The sequence below is a fragment of the Lissotriton vulgaris genome, chromosome 3_1 (assembly GCF_964263255.1).
Source record: "Lissotriton vulgaris chromosome 3_1, aLisVul1.2, whole genome shotgun sequence".
NCBI classification, from domain to species: Eukaryota; Metazoa; Chordata; class Amphibia; order Caudata; family Salamandridae; genus Lissotriton; species Lissotriton vulgaris.
In genome coordinates this window covers 1,427,788,318-1,427,804,102 of record NC_141689.1, presented here as the reverse complement: position 1 = coordinate 1,427,804,102, position 15,785 = coordinate 1,427,788,318, and the positions used below count along the sequence as shown (strand labels likewise).

The following is a 15,785-nucleotide window of genomic DNA, read 5'->3' as shown; positions in this document are numbered from 1 at the left end:
GCAAGGACTGGAACTGCTAGAGCAAGAGCAAGGAAGTAGCCAGAGATATAAAATGGCCGCCACTTTGAGCCATGTGACAGCGAATGAGGAAGCCAAGTGAGAGATCCCGACCCTTTCTAGGAAGATGGTAGTAATGTGTCTTCTCTTTCTCTTTTGCCTTGTGTCTGTTTTCTGAGTGGAAAATCCATCACATGACTTGAACGATCACAGAGTCAATAGCACCAATGGCTGTTTTTAGTTTGTCCTCTGGACTTTTGGGAAATGTTTCGTGTTTTAAGGGACCGGAAGAAGATTGACCACACATTCATCAATAAATAAATAACCAGTCAAAAATTGTGACATGAAGACGAAACTGCTCATCAGATTTCAAAACGTCTTCTTTGGACCCTGGTTAGCAGCTGCTGTGCCTTGTTGGCCTCATTGTCATTGTGTATAGAATGACCACATTTCAGCAGCCATTACTAGGTCAGGCAGATTGTGACGGCCACTCAGACACTCCTTATATGACCATTTGGGGATGCTGTATTTTAACTCTGCCTAATAACGTTCTTAACTTTCATGTGAAAAATTGGTGTGGAGGGCAGCAGATGAACCTGACAGTGGGAACAATGCTCGAAGTTGGGTGTAGTATAACAGAAGGCGAAGGCTAATGAGAGTGAATTATTCACGTAAATTGGGGATATATATAAACCGAAAACAAAGGAAAGGAGGGTCTAAAGGCCCGTATCACCCATCTGGGATCTATTATTGGAGGTGCTATGAAGTAATTAATGAATGTTCAATCTCCATGAAAAATTGACAACTGAATGAAAGGGTGATGAGCCTGGAAAACAATCTGTGGCAAAAGATGTTAATATTAAGGCAATACTAACCATGAGGGATTGTTGCCATAAAAACGGATCATGTGTAGAGAAGAATGAACATGCTAAACAACGAGAAAAGGAACATGAACTGACTATCTGGAAAACTGATCAAGGAAAGCAAAATTAGAGTGCTCAATCTATTCTTGGGTGTGTTGGGTGATAAATCACTATATCGCATCACCCAGTAATTCTTTTAAGTTCCAACACTTGAATCTGAACAATTTAACTTGTTATAGGTTTTAGAATAGATAAAGTCCAACACAAAGAGAGAGGTGCTCCTGATGGAGCAAGGATTCGCACGTAACGCGACTTGCTCTCTTTCATGAACCTCGCCTTAAATCATAACTGTACTAACTCCGATTGTTTGTCATTTATTTGTATTTCCCCAACACACGGGTGTCCCTAGGAGGCTTGCCTATGTGTTTTTCATCATAATCAAGCTTGCACATTAATAAAATGGCCGCTTTGCAGAAATCCAGACTGCGCATGCGTCGGTCATACCCATGTGATGTGACGCACTCGCAATCTGGAGGGAAAAGTTCGCTCATGCGCAGTGGTGTTAAAATGGCCGCTTGTCACTAATCATGCTTCATGCTATCTTAAGCCGCTTTTGTCTATGCATCTTTTCTGCACTAACTCTTAATGCTATAAGTATTATAAAATAAGGGATTAAGAGTAGTTGGTCATGGTGTACAGTGTATTCATTTTATTCTGTGTTATTAATTTGTTTTCGCTTACTTTTCATGTACCGCGTAAATGAGGGCCTGGAAGTAGGGACGGGAACCATTTTGAAGCTGACGTATCCCTCATCACGTGATCAAAGATCTGGGACGTGCAGCAATGGAACCTGGCCAGTTGGCCATTGAAAAGGGGACTGTCCTTTCCAAGCGCACCTTCGCCCTTGAAGACTTGCTATTTTTACTCTGAATGAGCAACAATGTTGCAAACCTTTACTTTACTATTGTACTTTCCCACACGTATGCCTGGGAACCCAGATGCTAGGGGGAGGGTAATGTCACGTGAAATACGTAATAGAAATATAGGTGGTGACAAATGTCTTAAACCACCTCCCTTGACCAATCAGAAGATGGGACTTTGTCATTTTGCAACATTTATGGGTGGTCTTGGGGACTTAAAACTGTATATATAGCATAGCTTAGCTTAGAGAAATTGTCCGACTTGTCCGAGTAGCAGACCTGTCACTGACCCTACGAACTCTATAGGTGCCTGATACAGAGTGCTGCGGAGCATTCTGCCTGAAACTTTCCACAAACTCCAAGGGGTGGAAATTAGTCCTAAGTGCTAAGCGAAGCACTTTGCTGGGAGATTCGAAAACCCAATCGGGGTTATTGGCGGATTCCGTGCAGAAGAGGGGGTAACGCTGGCGTTGCATCCGAAACTGTGAGGGGTTGGTCGTGCCTTGGTGAACCCAGTCCTGACCCAGACCTGAGGGGTATCCTGTCCTGACTGTTCATGAGCTGTACCTGCTCACCTTCTGGTATTTCCTGAATCCTTGAGGGTCCTTGTCCCGTTCTTTCCCAACTGACCCGTGGCCAGGGTTAGTCCTCATTCTCACCTAGGTAAATATTGGCATAGGTGTCTGTCTATACTATACCCTCAACTTTTCCTCCTCTGATTAAAGCAATCTTGCCTGTGATATTCTCCATTTCTCTTTTGAATGTAATTTCATGCAATTGATTATTAGTAAATGTTCCACTTTTACCCTTCCTATAGGACATTGTTAAACCCGACTGTTTATCTAGATTGTTCCACTTATTCCCTTTCCCTTAGTATGGTTGCCGTGAAGTTAGTAAAGATAGCATAAGGTTTAGGAATTAGTATAAAATTATTAGGTCACACATTAGGTCCTCCTCACGTCCTTGCCCTAGATTAAACTGTATTAGATAAATGGTTTATTATGATTCATGCCCTATAGTGTTCCCTTTTACTCTATGATACTCACTTTAATCCATAGTTATATCCTGGTCCTGATATTAATCATTGATGTATTACTTTGCATTTGCCTACTTGTAATGGCATTTTCGTTCTAAACTTATACTATATAAAACCCTTAAAACCAGCAAGGTGTCTGTGGTCATTATACATTAAAGTGATATTAAAAGTATTTAATGTGTAAAGTAGAATTTTCTCCCTTTTAGGAAAACCCTTATCACCTGTCCACTGCTAGCTCCTGATCCGTCAGGAGTAATGTGCCTGTGGTAAGTCAGGTACATGAATAGTGAGTGGTGTAAAAGTCACCCACCCGATTACTCATAAGAGCGTGACAGAGGTCTCACCCGGTTCATGCAAAACACTGTCATCCTATGCACGCCAGGGCCCAGTGCGTGGAAAATTTGGAAATCTAGTGACCCGGGTGACCCGCGCGCTCTATCACTCCCAGCCAAGAAGACAGAGATAGGGAGCATATCCTAACCGCAGCCAACAATAAGAGAAAGATAGCCTTTGATCAGCATAAAACTTAACTCACGTAGGGTACAAAAATAAGAAGACTTAATGATTGTGGTTAGTAAGCAAAGTTAATAAATCACATCTGCCCTTCCTTGTATGGAAACTTGTCCATGTCACCAGCTCTCTAATAAGAACTACAAAGATCGTTTAGCCCAGTCTAGGGTTAATTAAGAATTTAAAAAGCAAAAGTCAGCCTGAGCAGGAACAAGATAGCAAGCAGCTGTCACACAGGAACCCCCCTCACCGCCAGGGAGTCCCCAGCAGTAGCCAGACAGAAAAGCTCTTGCTCAATTGCGCCACCTAAAGTTTAGAGGTGGAAAAACATCCGCTTCTCTAAACTCTGATACTTTAAACAAACCAAAGAAAAAACAACCCCCAAAAAACACACATACACACTCACACATACCCACACACCCGCACACAAACACATGTGCGCGTACACACACACACACATGCACACATGCACACACACCCATACACACAGACACCTACATTCTGCCCCTTCTAATCTACACAACAAGATCTACATGGTTTAGAGGATGGCTGCAATAGCTACATGTCCAAGGTCTTACCCTCTGGACTCTCCTCCTATAGCAACTGAGACTCAAAGATTTCCTAAAATTCAGAAGACAACTATAGACTTGTCCACATCAATGTTGGCTTCTCTGCAGCATAACTTTTTTTTAATGAACACATTTTTATTGAATGTTTCTCAAACAGAACCGTAAACCTTATAATGTAAGTGGGCCGAGAATAACAGGTCCATACATTTTTTCATGTGAGTCATTCCAGCCCATAATAACCACACCACTACCCCCAAATCCTCCTGTGGTTATAGGGACAGGCTCTTGCAGTGTTGATAGGTTCATATATTTTTGTGCACCAGTCCATTGCTCTGCACCAGACTGCCACGACAGGCGGTTTTGCTGTGTTCCACACTTGAGCAATGTCTCGTTTTGCATCCAAAGTCCCTAGGCCCAAAAGAGATTGCTCACTCCTGGTACCCCACCAGAAGTCAAGGAGGGTAATACATATCATACCTTTGTTTCAAGACATTAACTTGCCATCCTTGCCTTAAGTGTCTGTCCTACTCAAACTGGCCATCCACGTACCCAGGACTGTGCTTTTGCTGCTTGAGCATTAAAAAGATGTGTGAAGGCTATGCTTTCTTCTTCTGCCTGACGAAAGCTTTGTTATATTATGCTATGTTAGTTGGCATTCCTAGATCAGTGAGGAATACAAAACACAGTATTACAGAATCAACGGGGTCCTAGTGACTTTTGTGGTACACCATATGTTTGTCGTGGTGATCTATCTAGTCTATCTGTCTTTTAGAATTATTATTCTTTTTCATTTGTAGCACCCTGAAATTAGCAATAACCAACACAGAAGCCATTACAAAAAAAGAAAATAAATATACAGTCGGCGACACAGAGTAATATGAGGCCAACATATCAAGGCAAACCACCTCAGGCACCATCAGTTGTAAACAGAGTAAGAAGGATCAAACACACCTCCTGGCAAATCACAGGCTTTTTCCAGTAATAACACCAAATAACATCTCTCTGTTCTATCAAATTGCGGACTTCATTGGGGTCTCTAAAGGTATACATTATATTATTCCACATCACCTTCAGGGAGGCAGGTAAACGAAGGTTAAAAGTAGCCTCCAATCCTCTCAGTTCTTGAATACATTTCCCTAGCTCCCATTGGCAATCTTGTGTGGTGCGTGAAATATCTGACCGTATACGCAAGTACCAGTTTCCTTTCTTATAAGTTCCTGCTTTAAGGCCCCCAGCAAGGATTCTCTCCTAAATAGAGCATGATTTGAAATTGACCAGGATTCTCCTTGGATTTTTCTTTCCTAGTCTCTTGAGGTAGGGGTCCCGATGGACTCTCTGAATGTCATCTTCAATATCCATATTGTACTCCTTCAAGAGCCTGATGGTGAAACTCCTGATGTCCTCCCCTTCAAAACCTTCCGGGACATTCAGGATCCTGATATTGTTTCTCCTGGCCTGGTTTTCGAAAACTTCTAGTTTGTCCCAAATCTCTTTACCGCTATCCTTCAGTTTTGTGATCTGGTTTTTATTCAAATAAACTCTTTTTGAGACGTCCTCAAGGTAGTTCTCCATTGCCTCGACTCTGTCCATCAAATTATTGATTTTTCTTTCCAATACCTCACACGTGCCCTGAATCTTTTGCTGATTTTTCTCAGAGACAGCAAACATTTCCCTGACCTCCATTAACAGAGTGGATAACAATCTCTCTGTGCCAGTTTGATCGAGCTGGCCACCGGATGCAGTAGCTAAATCTCTCTGTGCAACCGGTTTATTTGAGATAGAATCTCTCTGGCCTGCTGTCTCTTTCTCTACTGCTGCTAAAGAGCTAAACCGATTCTTGAGGCTTAGAGTGTTTTCCCTGCTTTCTTTGTTAACTATACCCTTCATGGTGATCAGAAACCAGTGAACTTCAGAAATATGTATAAACCCTGAATGTGTAGAAGTAGAAATAGAGGCGGTGGTAGGCTGCACTGTCTGGGATTGAACTTTAAAGTAAGAGCGAAGTGACAGTACAGGCTTTTCTGCGGGTGGCTTTTTTGTTATGCTGGCATGCAAGGGAATACAAGAGACTCATTTATCTGGGTTATTTTGAGGGGATAGGAAGGATTTCTTTTTAGCTTCATGTCCTAACGTATTTTGAGCTTTCCCCTCGTATATCCCGGTTTCTCAGGGTGTAGCTGTTTGTGTAACAGGCAGGAGCTTCACTCAAAATCTCACCCTCCTCTGAGGAAACACTAGGCAGTTTAGAAAATCCACCTAAAACGTCTTGATGTTGGGTCCCCTTCTCCCTTCTTACCGGTGTCATCAGAGGCTTTGAGGTGACATCCTCCGACGTTTTTTCTCCCTCCTCTTTGGTGAATAGATCGATTTCAGGCAGGAAAATACTCTCAAGTGAACAGCCACCCTACAGCTCCCGCTACCCTGGAAGCCAATCCTAGGGGTGGCGCAATGACCCCTACCGAGCCGGGCTGCCACCTCTGCCCACACAATACTCTGTGGCTGCGCCGCCGTACTGAGAACAGGACAAGAGCTTCTCGGGGGGCACGAAAAAAAAAGGCCACGAAAACACCCAGAGCAGAGAAACCCTCAGCAGCCTCCCTCCACTGCACCACCACAAAGATCCCCCACGAAGTTTCACGAACACCAGTACAGCTCAATCCTTACTGCTGCATGAGCGATGGAGCTCGCGACCGACACTAACTGGCGACCGCCATGTTTTCCCCCGAATGAATGAATCATTCCCAGCACTGAAGAAGTCGTGGGATATTTCCCATTGTGACGAAACACGTGATGGCTGGTTGCTCTTTTGATGTTACACTGATTAAAAGACAAAGAACAGAGCGTTTGGAACTTTAATGACTTTGTTTTCATGATCCGCACTCACCTTCTACTTTTCCTATTTTCTGTGGTGCACCTAACCACCTGCGGTACTTGCTTCTTCTCAGGAGAATACTCTGTACTTTTCCCAGCAAAACTGCAATTCATTTTAGAGGTTTTGCCTCTTCTGAAAAAAGGGCTGGCAAGAGCCATTGATGGCTTTTCTAAAGAGTGAATCTGGAGTGTTTGTGCCATATTGAATGGCAGATCCCTGCACCTGTTTGATATATTGGGTTAGGTGCTCAGGAGAATGGTGTAGGTGTCTTAGTGGTGAATAGGCACTGTTAGACTGTGATCCCTTCCATTCTCCAGGAGCTGAGATGTATATGTGCATAATTGAGCACGTGAGTTGTTTTGGTACAAATGCTTGTGGAGAACATCGCCCTTGACCCCTGGTACCAAGCTGGGCCTCAGGTCAAGCACGTAGTCAGTCATGCCCCATTTGCAGATCTCTGGGCTCATGCTAGAACACAACGGTCTTAGAAATAATGGGCTAGAAAGTGATCCTGCACAATGTTTTGTTTGCAATATGGAAGCTTGGTATAATTGAAAGTGGAGACTGGAAGTAGAGGCCTTCCATATCTGAGTGGGGGCGAATTTAGCTGCAACCAATCAAGCAATGGCTGTGTGATAGGGAGCTGGTATGCCTTTCTCGAAGTATTTTCCCAATGTGTTGACATTCCATTTACTGGTGAAGGATTTCACTTTTAACCTCCAACAAAAAGCATCAGAGTGAAGGCGCAGAGATTTGACACCAATATCCATGAGAGGGTGAAGTCAAATGCATCCCTCACAGACAAATGCCTCTGAATAGGAAGAAATTGAAGTAGGTCATGCTACGGGTTCACCAAGCAAATACATTCCACTATCTGAGGTAAAATAATTTCCTTTAGAATAATGAAACATGTTTGAGGCAGTCTGAGGCACTGACAACAACCAGTTTGCGAGAAATAGCTGCTACATAAAGGAATGCCCTGAGGTTCACCATGGATTCTATGCCAGTCCCATTAAGCTCACAAAACTGACCAGAATTTGAGAGCTCAGCTTCCAGCTCGTAACATACAACCAGAAGTGGAGAGGCAAAAGTACAAATGGCTGAAAAAGATGACAGTAGACCTCCATGTCAAGGAAACATCTTGCTGTTAACAATGGATGAGGATCTGGTGGGCCAAAGTATACATTTATCTGTCATTGAATATCAAATGGCATGTGACTCCCACTTATGTGTCATGCAGGATGTATGACGTTACAACACATACTATTACAACGCATACTTTTACAACGTGGTTTTCACAATGCAACTTCCATTACAATGCATGCTATTACAACGCAAGCCATTCCAACTCATGCACCACTACAATGTAATTTACTATTCGAACACTGCCGGTGCTTACCTCAGGAAAGGTGCTGGTCAGCGTTGTTATGGCGTGTGTTATAATGGAACATGCGTTGTATTGGCTGCGTTGTAAAGGCATTGTGTTGTAATGTCTGCTTTGTAATGGATGTTTCCCGCCATGCAGCGTCAGCTCTCTTGTGCTATTTTGTTTTTTTTAATTTGTTTTCACTTCTGTGTGCACAAACATTGGGAGTTAGAGTGGGTTTGTGAATGTCAATTGTCCATTTGCTCAGATGATACATGAACATGCATGTAAGTGTATTTTCAGGTCTGGTGTTGGCCAATACTTTGATTTTATTAAAATTATTTGCATAATATTTTTAAAGGGGCTTTTTAGACAGCCCTCTTCATCCATCGGTCTGTTATTGTGCCATTCATGTTTTTCTTTCGCCTGCTACAGCATATTGCATAAGGCAAAGGGTCAGCCCACCTCAGTCATTGGCTAACATCACTGTGAGTGAATGTATTCATCTCTTTCACAAGGAGCACCTCCACACACAGTAATTCCAGTCAGTGCCAGGCACTGCTATGGTCAATGTGTTTTAAGATTGATGAGAGCCCAGCAGCTTTCTCAATAATTGAATTTTGCAAAAATCATAACAAAACAAAACAAGCATTGGCGTAGCCAAAAGGTTATTTGTGAAAGTCACACATTTTAGAGCACCTCCCAATAACCTTTGGTGAGTTTGAACAATCCTTATCAAATTTGACATGCATCAAGGTTTCCTATTGAATACTGTTTTCTCAGATCTGGTGCAAAATGCTCAAAATAAATCTCACAGCACTCTCTATCCCACCATCCAGATAAGATTAGGCAAAATCATTTGTATTTTTCTAAATGAGGTTTTGTAGTAATAACGTATATATGCTTAAAATCACCTCTACAAGATCAGCACAATCTTAATCAGATACCTTATGACAGGCTTTATCTACTTTTGTTTGAAGAGCACTCAGCTTTCAATGGCTCACAACATTACAGCCACTTTATAGTAGAACCTGCAATGATTTGTATAGAGCTAAGACCCCAGTTTAGAGGCGGTTGGGGCAAATTGTTTTTTATTGCATCCACCCTACCGTGTGACATGGTTTTTATATTGCTGCACTTAAAGTTTGTAATAAAATGAACATATAGATGTTATCTTACATGTAGTTTTTTTGTATCAATATTTCAAGAACAATTAACAACATTCGCATGATCGTAAAAATACCCTGTTTACTCTACACAGAATTTTACCAAATATTGGGCAGAGCTCAGAGGAACAACTCTTTTCCTGTATGCTGATAGCAAGCAAGAAATGGTGAGTATTTTTATGTGAGATCCTTTTTGGTATTGTATTTTGTTCAATGTGTTCAATAAATACCTTTAAAGGTATTCGCTGCTACTACACTGTTAATAAAACATATGTGCCTTATGTACATCTCTTTGAAATGAGTTGCATAAAAATAACACAAGTACTGACAGGAGAGAAAGTGGGGTGGAGGCAAGAACAGAGAATATGGTGCAAGTAGTGTACTTCATTGTTTCTACATCTATTCCATCCCACTGCCACTACTTTGTCACATTTACTCTGCCTGACGTAAGTCTAAATGTGACCTTTACTTTTAAGGCTAATTTGATTTTCCAACACCAGTCATTCAAAATTTGGATACGCGCGTCATGTCTAGGTTGAGGTGCGTGAAAGTAAGGGTGATCTTGAAGTTACAGTGTGACCTAAATTTGATTAAATAATGAAGTAACGTATCTTAATCTACACAGCTGAAAGGTGAACGTGATTGGAATGCCCCTGAATGTTTTTCTGATCAAACATGAGTAGGAGTGTGGGCTTGAGAAACCAGCTTCACAATGGAAACTGTGGATCAGAAACTAGGATGAATGGAAAACAATGTATAAGGAGTACATACAACGTAAAGGATTGGGCATGATATAATGTGTGAGAAATATGTGGACTCTGGTCATCCACAGGTTGTTTACATTAACTTTTGTTAAGGAGGCCATGTGGGCCACTAAAAGTGTTTTCCCTGCTACTCCAACATTCAGAAAACCGCCTACCCCATCCCATTAAATAATCCAACCATGAGAAAGGTATTCCTAAAAAATATCTCCTTGTAGTTTTTTCTTATCCCAAAGTGTTTGCGGCACCCCAAATATTTAATTTTATGGAAAGATTTAAGGATACACTCCTTTATCAAAACTTAGGATCATAGCTTGGAGATATACAGTGTATATGTCCAACTCAGTACTGAGTGGTCATTGTTATTTGTCCATTGTAAATTTCTTGGGCAGGTGCATTCCTGATTTGTGATCCAGTTTAGATAGTTTGCTGTGGCAAATTCCCAGGGCTTTTTTTTTTAAGGGGAGGGGGCACGTTAATCCCCTTCCCGAGCCTTTTTTGGCCGTGAGGACTCCACACCCTGGGGCCTTTCTTTTTTTATAAAGGGGAGCGGGGCACCCAGCCTCCTCTCCCTAAGCCGTTACGGGCCCTGGATACACCATTCCCCGAGACTTTAAGTGGGTGCTCCGGTGCCCCCACTAAACACTATGGGGCTCATTAGTATGGCAAGCGGACTTATACCCCTGGGAAATGGGATCGCCTGCAATGCTTGCGGCGGTCCCGCACATCCCATTAGGAAGCGCCTGCCAGACTGGCGGGCGCATTCCGCATTTCTGACATTCAGAAATGCAAGTTGTGCATTTGACAGTACAACGTGACAGGCACAGCACGATGCCTGCCACGTTGTACTGTCAAATTCAGGGGGGTACCGTAGGTACCCCCCCTGTGCACCCCTCAGAATCCCTGGGGGTCCGCTACGGGCCCCCAATGCTGGGAACCGCATGCCTTTCCGTGGCGGAAACGGCATGTCCCTGCATGTATGCTAATATGGATGGCGGTATCTCCCAGATACCGCCACCATGTTCACAGCTTTTCTGCCCGGTCGACTCTTCGACCGGGCGGAAAACCTGCGGCCGGTCTTTCCGTCCGCCGTGGTCCCCCCCCACCCCCCTGCCATGGTAATGTGGTGGGGGAAATTGACATGCGGGCGGTGGATTTTGGCAGGCGGATCGCCACCGCCATACGGGTGGTGGCAATTTGCCCGCTATCTTAATGACCCCCTAAGTTGGGACATGAGAGGGGAGCCCAGGGCCTCCGTGGCCCCACCAGCACCCTGCATGCATCTTTCCTAGGTGCATCAGGAGCTGGCATTTCTCCCACTTGAAGGGAGTAGTTGTTTTTGCATGATCCCGCTGGAAAAGCAATCTGAGTTTCTTTGCTCGCAATAGCGCAGGCAAGGAAACAAATGTCCGCTCCTAGCCAGCAGGAGCATTCCCCTGGGTGGGAGCAGCCAAGAGGTCCCTGTCTGCACTCTTGTGGGCAAGGAAACTGGTATGTCACAGGGTTGGGCCAATAAAAAGCCACACAGAGCAGCAATTGCAGGATCCCCAGAACTATCCTAGTTTTTACAGGGCTGTGCTTCCAGACTTATCAAGAAGCTGAGATAGTAATAGAAGTTGGTCTGCCCCTTCCAAACTTGCCCTTGCTGCTCCATCTGACTCATCATTGGGAAACATGGCTGGCTAGTTCCAATGCACAGCACTATATTCCTGTTCTGCTGCTGTCATTGAGCCTCCAAGCTGCCAGCTAAGTAAGGTAAGTAAAACATGTATTCCTCTATGCAAATGCGGATGTTATGCGAGTGATTGAGAGTGGATGGGATTAAGTGAGAGTGTGTGTGTGAGTGTGCTTGAGAGTGTCAATGAGTGACATTCATTAAGAATCATAGTTTAAGAGTGTGAATAAGTAAAAGTAAGTATGAGGGAATGAGTGAAGGAGTGTTAGTGCATTAGAACGAGTGATTGATTGGAAGTTGTGAGAGGAAGAAGAAGTGAGTCAGGGGTGTAGCTAACAATGATGCAGCATTTGCTGTTGCATCAGGGCACAGAGTCAGTGAGAGTGTGTGTAAGTGTGTCAGTAAGTGAGAAATAGAACCAGAAAGTATGCCTGTGTTTGTGTGTGAGTAAAAGTGAGAGGGAGTGAGTATGAGTGGGATGATTAAGTGAGCAAATGTTAGAGTGCATGAATGGTAAGAGAGTGAATGTGAGAGGGAGTGAATATGAGTGAGGCAAAGTCTGAAAAAATGTGGTGAACTTCTGACCAATATGCCACCCCGCAATTTTCAAAGATTACCAGCCACCACTGCAAGTAACATGAGGTAGGAACATTATAGTGGTTCTATATGAACATATTAGTTTAGCCCCTAAACCACTTAAAGAACACAATTATGTACTTTTAGCTTGTGAGCGGATTTACTAGAGAGTCATATATGTTGCAACTTCAGGTAGTAGCAAGAGAGTTCCATTCGGCCTTATGATGAAATGTTTGGTTTGAATAGAAAGGTGAGGGGAAGCCTATTGGTCAGTTTGATCTGGAAATTAGGTTTATCATTAAGCTGGTTTGTTGGCAACAGCAGAAAGGGATCAAAGATGACTTTCAAAATTTTGATTGAGACAGCAGGGATTACACAGAACCACGTTTGCAGGTCAGGAGATTAAAAGACAGAAAGAATACTAGATAATGCTCCCTCATGACCTGTATTGCTTCCGCTCTATGGCCATTCCATCATGAAACTTGTTAAGTCATACATGTAAACACAATCATTTGTATGTTTTTATTCTATATTTTATATGAGAAAGATTTTTAATTACTAGTTTGCATTGGTACACAAAGAAGAAATGGTCTGATTATACAAAGTTAAAAAAAAAATTGTGAAGCCACAGTTTATTCATAATTACAAACATGCTGTTACTGTTCATTGTAGGACATCAAATATTTTTTGCATTTCATGCTAAGATCAATTTAGAAGCTATACAAACAGCAATAGGACAATAGTGATAATAACATGTAATGTGCCCCCTATATAATCAACTACGCACAACCATTCTGACCTCATACACAGCAGCACACTCCCACACTCACATTGTGTATTTTGGATTGCAACCATGTGATTATCTGCTCGAACTTTTTCATGACCACAGGTAAAGGACCATGTGTAATAGAATGTTGTTCTGGTTCTGAAGAAGGCCAGTCAACAGCAATTTTACATGCTGACCACAAATAACTTGGTACTACAATGTCAAACAACATATTCAAATTAATGCACAGTACATTCTTAATTTTGACAAATCGATCAACTTGCTTGGACCACTCAACAGGTTCTTCCCTCAGCCGAGGAAAATCATTGGCAAACTCTGCCAAATCACCTCTATTCAAAGGCACATGCACATACCCCTCCACTCTGTACTTCTCACAAAGGGTAAGCCTCTACTCTTACTGTCCCCCCTCCTGAAGGCGGTGTTTCGCCTATACCCTTCTTGACAATCTTCTTCTTGGACCATCTTTCTTCCCATTTGTCAAGCATGCTCCATGCACGTATCCCTACAATCAATTCTCGAATATGTGTTTTTAGACCTATGACCCTTTTCTCTTACAGTTCCTGATCACTGTATTTCAGTTCCTGATCACTGTAAGTTAACCTGTGGCTTCCCTGTAACATTTTTCATTTTTGGACAAATCTACATCATACCTCTATGCCAATTCTGTCGATTTCTCATGCGCTTTCCTTGCCTTACAAGTTACATCTTTCACCACAAACAGCAATTCATCTGGCTCATAAAGTTCCACCCTTTCTAAAGGCAAGCGTCCACTGATTATCTAATCTACTTCTGCCTTTAGCATCATACCTTCCAGCACTTTAGCCCTTAAAGCAGCCTTAATCTTTCCTCAACTTGATGCACTACTCAACTCTCCACTGTCACTACTCTGATCTCCGCGTTGATTCTCTTCCATTAAGTTCTGTGAGACAGATTGATTCCCTGAAACTCCCTGAGAAATGTCTCCTCCCGTCACACTTCCACTAGGACCTCTCACTGGAGGTTCCCACATCCTCAAATCAGAACGTGAATCAACCAAAGACCTTTATCTCGCTGGTCTTGGTTCCACATGACCTCTGGAGGAATCTGCAGTGGATGGCAAAGGTGTACTCAATTCTGTGTTTCTTGAAGGATGATCTGTTCCACTCACTATACCATTTATCTCAGAACCAGTGCTTTCTCCTATTGCTGATCATATTAGGCTACTGATTTTCACCCGATCTGGATTGTACACTGACACTATGGGACCAATGGTGGCCGCACTGTAAGAGCTTCCGGTAATCTTGTGACAATATTAACTCCACCTGCTTCTGTACTCCTCGATGGTTGTGTCCCTCTTCCCTCTGTTCCTGCTGAAATCCTTCCCCTTATTCCTTCATTATAGTTTGTCTGCAGCTCCCTAGGTTTCTCTGTAAGTGGTCTCCTTCCCTCCTCTGAGCTTGGGTTATATGGAGGTGGACGCTCTGCTAGTAACTTCTCCAATAAACTGTCATGTGTGTCACTATCATCTTCCTCTTCTTGTTATCATCTTCCTCTTCTGAGCATCTCCCACCTTTACTAATAGGGAAAACAGTCTTTCTTCCTCGATAGTGTCTACCCTCCATCTTTTCGCCAATGCGTTCGATCGTGCATCTTGAAGCGCCCCGATTGACATTTTCACCCTTTCCTGGCTTCGATCTCTTTTCCTCGCATGTGCTGCTCTCATCCATGCGTCTAGTGCTTCGAACTGTGTTGGTCTGGGTAGAGGTCGCAACACAGTCATCACTGATCTCAATTGGTACAGCACATCAAATCTGAATGAACCATAACATAGGAAAGCCAAATCTCCCTACTTTTCAGTAATCTTTTGCCAAATGCAATCAAACATTTCACCACAGGACATTGATTGGGTTAAGATAGACAGAACTGTTCAGGAGCCAAAGGAAACTGTACATGCCTATTACGAGAGGCTCTTGCAAGCCTTCAAGCAGTACAGTTGGTTAGATACTCTTGATCCAAGGGATATGGGACAGTTTGTCTCTAAATTTTTCTTAGGATTAAGACCCGAAGTTAGCTTCATGATCCAACAGCATTTGATCTGCCGTGAAGTGAATCGCTCACTTAAAATTGTGAGACCCACATGTTGGCTTCTTCTGGGCCACAATCACAGTGCCCATTATAAAATCATTTTCTGCGTTGACAGTAATGACAGATGAGAAGCCATGGACATACAGCTAAGGATGACACTATGTAAGGTGGAACCAGCAAGGGGCACCAACGCAATGCTCCACATCACCTTCCAAATTTTAACTGAACCTTGTTTGCACTTTTCTGCCTTTTTGCTCACATGGCACACATGACTCATTGTATTTGGTGGAAACTGTGTTCTTAATTTGCCTCATTCGCGCTCCTTCAGATGTGCTGAACTAGCCTGTGATTGACTGGGGCTGGCCAATCAGGCTGCTGTTTGAGTGGGATCTGTCAGAGCTCCTGCCCCTCTTAAAGCAGGCGGCAGCATGGACATGCAGCAGATGCATTCCGCTGGCGCCATGAAGGCGCACCTAAAGTAGGCCCATTTACGTCTGTCCATCTGGGGCCAGGGACCAAACTTTATAGCCAAAACATGGCATTCTCTTCATAAGACCTCAGATCCTTCTCCTCTATTAGTCACCATCTTGAAGCACCCCTTATTCAAAAACTGTATAACTCCT

General features: G+C 43.1%; 1 protein-coding gene across 1 annotated transcript in view; it reads left to right on the top strand.

The window, feature by feature from the left end:
- STAP1 (signal transducing adaptor family member 1) overlaps positions 1 to 15,785 on the top strand; it is a 512,237-nt gene that overhangs the window by 66,380 nt on the left and 430,072 nt on the right. Inside the window, exon 2 of the mRNA XM_086961918.1 lies at positions 9,395 to 9,466. Coding sequence (XP_086818044.1) covers positions 9,395 to 9,466 — 72 coding nt within the window. The remainder of the gene's footprint in view (positions 1 to 9,394; positions 9,467 to 15,785) is intronic.